General features: G+C 44.4%; 1 protein-coding gene across 1 annotated transcript in view; it reads right to left on the reverse strand.

Annotated features, from left to right (window-relative positions):
- Positions 1 to 3,916: 3,916 nt before the first annotated feature.
- bcl11ab (BAF chromatin remodeling complex subunit BCL11A b) overlaps positions 3,917 to 6,494 on the reverse strand; it is a 35,339-nt gene continuing 32,761 nt past the window's right edge. Inside the window, exon 3 of the mRNA XM_048247240.1 lies at positions 3,917 to 6,494. This exon is cut by the window's right edge and continues 1,302 nt beyond it. Coding sequence (XP_048103197.1) covers positions 5,680 to 6,494 — 815 coding nt within the window. The 3' untranslated portion in view covers positions 3,917 to 5,679.

The raw sequence follows: 6,494 nt of genomic DNA on the forward strand, positions 1-6,494 counted from the left end.
TCTCTCTCTCTCTCTGTGTCTACTACTACTCTATCTGTTTTTTTCCCTCCATTCCTCTCTGTCGCTCACCCTCTCTCTCTCTCTCTCTCTCTCATTTTCTCAGTGAGTGGGGTTGTGGAGGAGAGGCAGAGAGCAGGAGTCGTTCCATCCCAGACAGTGAAGACTCAGTGTGGATTAGCCTCCATAGAAAGACTACTTAGGAATCTCCTCTCCTCCACCCCCTCTCCACCACCACCACCACCACATACTGAGGCCTCCCCAAACTATAAACAGAGACAACAAGGCGAGAGAGAGAAAGAGAGAAAAAGGTGGAGATGATGGAAGTAGATAAGGAGGAGGAGGAGGGAGGGGATGTTTGGCGTTTTTGCCTTACCTACTCTATGGACCCTTTCAAGAGAGTTCCATTATCATAGTTGGCCCCACAAGGCCTCCGTTTTAACATTCCATATGTTATCTTAATGCAGAGGAAGTAGATTGGGAACCAAATAGAATGGTCAAGCATTGTTTCTGTTTTTATTGTTGAAAGGGTTGTTGAAAGAGTTCATTGACAAGAGAATCCTGTGTCTGTCTCTATCTACATGTGTGTATTGTGGCCAGACCGGTTCAAGGGCCATTGAAGTGTAGCTACTCTTCAGTTGTGGAGGCACATCATCTCAAAGTAAAAAGGGCAGAAGAACCCAACACATAGATCTGAGCTACCACTGTACATGAGGCAGCCGCAGGAACACAAAGTACCAGAAGATAAAATGCCTCGTTTCAGGCAGGTCTCGCTAACATGTTTTGTCGTGCCGTCGCATATGTGACGACGGGAATCCTTTTGTGAAGTGGTCTGACAGATCCTTTTATTAGTGTGTGGAGAGACCAGAGGAGGAGTGTGTGTGTGTGTGTGTGTGTGTGTGTGTGTGTGTGTGTGTGTGTGTGTGTGTGTGTGTGTGTGTGTGTGTGTGTGTGTGTGTGTGTGTGTGTGTGTGTGTGTGGGTGTGTGTGTGTGTGGAACAGCTATGGGAAAAGCCTGCTAAAGCCTGCTGGCTATGCATGACCAGCTTGGCGGCTGGACTGGATCTGCTGCACGACCCAGCACCGTAACCCCTGCTGACATTGAACTTGGGTGAGAAGTGAGGAGACAGATCTCCCTTCTGCTCTCAATCCCCTGACCACTCCACCCACTCCCCTACTCCCTCTCCTACCCACTCCCCACTCCACCTCTGCCCCCCTCCCCTCGAGCCTCACAGGCTTTCATCTCATCTGTCGACACTCTCAAAAAGGAAGGTGGGGATCCTTTCTCAATAACGAGCGGACTTTAATCTCTCTCCTCCTGCTCTGCAAACACCCCGGCCTCTATGCTCTACTCCACTCCTCCGCACCCTGAGAAAGGGACAGGCACGCTAGGTGAGAGAGAGAGAGAGAAAGAAAGGTGGGGAAAGAGAGAGAAATTGAGCAGGATAAGAGTTTGGGCGTTTGTGGATGTTAGGGGGTCAGTTGTTTATGTGTCTTGTGATTGAGAGAGAGAGAGAGAGAGAGAGAGAGTGAGTGAAATAAGCCACAGTCAGGAAACTGAACAGAAGAGGCTGGAGACAAAGTAGATGAACTTCCACCCATTTTTCCTCCCCCCTCCCCATACACCCCTTCCTGCTCATAGCACTGGGTAAACACACCTGGACCTCCACCCAACCCCCTCATTTCACCCGGAGTACTCCTGATCCTCCACCATGGAGTACATCTAGTCATACATCTGTCCTCGTCCCCCGGCCGAACTTTCGCAAAGTGTCTCAAACTCTAAGGCCTTATCATGACAGAGCTTTCTGTGGATACTCTGTGGTTTTAAACATGGACGATGCCGGACGAAACACAGCTACAGTACAGCCTCTAAATAGGTGATATCTGAGTGTAGACGATATCCAGTGTGGTTTCCTGAGAAACTGTCAGTACAAAGTAATGCTGTTGTGGAGACTCTTCGGTCGTTTAAAGATGGTCCATCTGTAAAAGTGATGCAATTGTCCTATTTTAATTGATCACTGAAGGATGGTGAAAGGCACGCACAAGAGTGTACTTAATGTTGCCAGTTTGCTCAGGTTACAGTAATTAGGTCTAAATGCAATCAGCTTCCCTTTCATAGATTGTCAAGCAGAACAAAAAGTTAGGGCGTGCACTGTGGGTCTATGGGGAAAAATTACAAACAAAATTATGTTTATATTTTTATTTTGTTTTATGTTTCAGGACTGAAACTGTGCTGTGGGAGGAGAGAGGAGAAAGCAGAACCTTTCCGGAAAAAAATAAGATACCCCCAACCCAACGCAGCTCAACACAATGTCAACAACTCAACAAGGAGATGTTACATCACTGCTCAATAATAGCATTTGTTTATTAAAAAGAAGACAAGCACCAGGTGACTGAAATCATCAATGTGATTGGTGCACTGCAAAAAACAAACATTGCTACAGAGCTTATGTTTTCCTTTTCTTAGAACATTGAAGAATCAGTAAATAAGAATATCATCTTCATGTTGGAGCTCAGGTAGTGAATGCCTTTAAAGGAAACCAAAATGGCGAGGGGAAAAAAAACTGAATGTGTTGTTTGAATGTTATCCATTACAAAAAGAAAACAAAACAGAACCAACTTAAGCAAGATTCATCCTTTGTAGTTTCATGTTTCGTATGCTTATGAATCCAACCCCCTGACAACACCACAAAAAAAACAACCACAACAAAACAATAGTTTTCGTTTTTAAAATTGCGTCTCAATTTTATTTGACAACTTCTGATTAATTGCATATGACTTCTGTTCCTTTCGAGATGGCTGGAATGTCTGTCTGATGGCAGATTTAAAGGTACATCGAAAATAATAACAACAACAATAATAATAATAATAATAATAATAATAATAACACACTACTGAAACCCAACAACCACGTGCATTACTGCATACAGAAAGGCAGGAGAGGAGATCAACCAAAACATATGTACATCTACCTCTGATTCAGTACAGCGGCTTTATTTCAGAAGGATTGTTTTAAAAAGACCATCACATAGTCTTATTTTATCCACTAAATGCCACATATCTATTTTATAAACATATATATTTCAAATGTATTTTAAAAAAAAAATTATTATTCACACTATATTATCCTGCCAAATTAAGGAGAAAAAAAATATGATGGCAGCATGTTGGGCTTTAAATCTAATGGAAACAAAACAAAACAAAAATTTGAAGATTCTTTTGAAGGGAACAAGCAACAGTTAAAATACAAGCCTCTATAGAAATACTGTCATGCCTACACTATGTGAAACTTTAGTTCATTCCCACCCCGATCCCAACCCCATCCTTTCCCCCCACCCCCAACCACCACCCCCAAAAAAAGTAAAGAGGCAGACAGAAATTGTTTCAGATTCGAGAACACTTGTGTGTTCCACTTCGAGTCCTCAATATTCTTGTCATCTTAAATCTCTCCATGGTGCAACCTGACGTTTTCGTGTAGCAAAGGCAAAATAACAAAACTGAGAGACCAGTTCCACATTTGAACTATACATAGTGATCAAGTCCTCAATACCACCGATACATGAAGAGAAACACCCACACACACACAAAAAAAACATTTTAAATTAAATTTCTGTGAAATACACAGGGAAAAAAAACACAAGTTGAAAACAAAGTCTTTTTATATATATATAAAAGCATGTAATATATATCAAAAAATCCTTGCTCTTGGAGCAGCAAGTCTGTGTCATTCTCAAGTGAAAGCAGAGAGGTCCATGCTTGATCCCTGCACTGAAAACCCAGAATCCAAACTACAGCATTCTGTGAACAAAACATGACTTAAGAGCACAATTTCACCCTGTTGTTCTTATTTGATCTTTCTTTTTCCAAAACAAAAAAAAAATGTTTGTGTGAAAAAAAACATGATAGCCACGATAAACTGTGAGCATAACAAAAGGCTTTTTATTTTCTCCCTCGAAACACGTCTTATCTGTAAACCAGGAACAACTGAACAGTGCACGCATTTGTCCTGTACATTTGAAAACAAAAACAAAAACAAAATAAAAAGCCATCGCAGTTTATACTCGACCATCTGTACCTCCGATTAAAGAGACAGATACAGAACGCAAGGCAGAGTGACAAGTGCTTTTCTCAATGTCAAACAAGATGGCCAATGTGCTGCTAACAGCATGGCGCCACAGCCTGTGGCTGGGATACAAACGACAACAAGAAATCATTTAGCTAAGTGCTTTTTTTCTAAAGAGCAGGGGTATCCTTTTTCGAGTTAGATTTTCGGAGTAACATACTAGTAGTTTAACTTTCCTCTAAACACTAAAAAATGGGAGGGGTGGGGGGGGTCGCTAAAATAATGAGATAACTAACAGTCGTCTGACAAGTCAGAGTTAGAGAAAGACTCTGTGGTGGTGGACTGAGGGATTTTCTTTTCTTTCTTTTGAAAGTTTACTTTCAGAACTCTCTCCCTTCCCCCTTTTACTCGACATGTCCCAGAAGTCTTTTCTCCTCATCCGTTAGGCCTGTCAGAACTAAATTGACCTCTGGGTCAAGGGTCAGCCTAAGAGTTCAAGGCTAAAAAACAACGGCCACATAGTTGCGTGCTACTCACCAAACTAAGCCGGTTTAATGTTCATAAGTAAAATACACCCCAAAAAATATTAGGAACTTAACATAGTGGATTTATAAAATAAACAGATAATTGCTGTACCTTGTATCACTTGGTACCAAAACAAAATCTCAGGAAACTGAAAAGCACTTATTGCCATGGTAGCAAACAAAGGCATACTGATGCACATAATAATCAGTGAAAAACATTTTTTTTTCTCGAAATACATGGCTGCACTTTGTGTCATATGATTGGCCAATGTCCTTCAGGAGCTTGATGCAAGACCCTTATATTGAGTATAACCATAATCATCTTCTGGTTAAGACTCCAAGCTTGTAGCATATGGCTGGATAAACATATGTGTAAAGATATCCAAGGCACTCATTTATCTTTTTGTCTTTTTGTCTTTTTTTTTACAAAAAGAAACCATACAATAAATTCCAATAGATATGTTTACTATCTAAGGTAACTTATTTCATGATCATAATTTTGTGGGCAATCCAATTAATTTTTTTTGTTGTTGTAATTTTTCATGATCAAAATATTTTACACTTTTTAAAAGATCTGTTTGCATGTCATGTCCTCGTTGTGAGTGTAGACTGTGATTGTGATCCTGTCACTGATGTGAATCTGTACATGATATGTAGAACAGTGTGTCTGCAGCATGGATTTTCTCTCATCACAAAGTACAAAACGTCACCGACAACAATTACAGCTAACCGATCAGCACTAACACACTAAGCATGCCGTTCAGTATTTTCGTATGTTTCTTTTTTTTTGTATAAAAAGGTAGAAAAACAACAATGTAAATTATTGCACATTTAGCGAGGCTCCAGGGTTTTGCTAGTTCGATGGGACTGCCCCAAAAATCCACTGTTCTGTGTCCACCCTTTCCGAGTGTGTGGACGCAATGAACATGCTAAGCTTCGTTCACGTCCTTTAAGAACCAGAACTCAACAGAGGGCTGAGAAAATGGCGGTGGTGCGTAGGAGGGTGGATGGGTAAGAACCTTTTTAATCCTGTCGTATCCATCCATCCTTTCTCCTCACCTCTGAAAACCTCCCCTCTCGTCCACCCACCGCCCGTTACTCGGACTTAATGTCTTCGCTGAGTGGCCGCTCTCCGTGCCATTTCTTCATGTGCTTCTCCAGGGTGCTGTAGACGCTGAAGGGCATGTGGCAGATCTCGCACTTGTACACGTCCTTGCCCATCTGTCCGTGCGTCTTCATGTGGCGCGTGAGCTTGCTGCTCTGGGCGCAGGCGTAGCTGCACAGCTCGCACTTGTACGGCCGCTCGCCGGTGTGGCTGCGCCGGTGCACCGTCAGGTTGCTGCAGTTCTTGAACACCTTGCCGCAGTACTCGCAGGTGTCGCTCCGGCGACTTCCGCTGCTGCTCCCGCCACTGCCGCCGCCGCTGCTGTCCTTGGAGCTGGGCCGCACGGGCGGGACGGTCAGGTGAGGGGTGCTGGCGCCACTCCCGGCACCGCTGCGCTGGCCCGATGCGCCGCCGCCGCCAACGCCGCCGATCCCGTCCAGATCGCCAGGCGGCGTGGAGTAGCGCAGGCTGCCGTTCTCCGAGGAGGAGTGTTCGGAGGACGTGCCGAAGGGCGATTGTCGCGAGTCCCCCATGGCGAAGAACATGGAGCTGGGCTCCTTGAGCTGCCGCGAGGCGGCGTAGCCGGCCAGCCACTGGGAGTAGACGTTCTCCGACATGGGCGGCACGGAGCCGGCCGTCGGGGGAGTCGGGGAGTCCAGGTCCTTCTCTACCTTCTCCACCTTGATGCGCTTGGACAGGGGGTTGAGGGAGTTGGGGCTGGAGACCAGGAGCTTCCTGGAGAGGTCGGTGCCATTCACCATGACCCCACAGTGGCTGTCTTCAGCGCGGTCCAGCTCTGACGCAG

Source organism: Alosa alosa, chromosome 7, assembly GCF_017589495.1.
Source record: "Alosa alosa isolate M-15738 ecotype Scorff River chromosome 7, AALO_Geno_1.1, whole genome shotgun sequence".
In the NCBI taxonomy this organism is placed as follows: Eukaryota; Metazoa; Chordata; class Actinopteri; order Clupeiformes; family Clupeidae; genus Alosa; species Alosa alosa.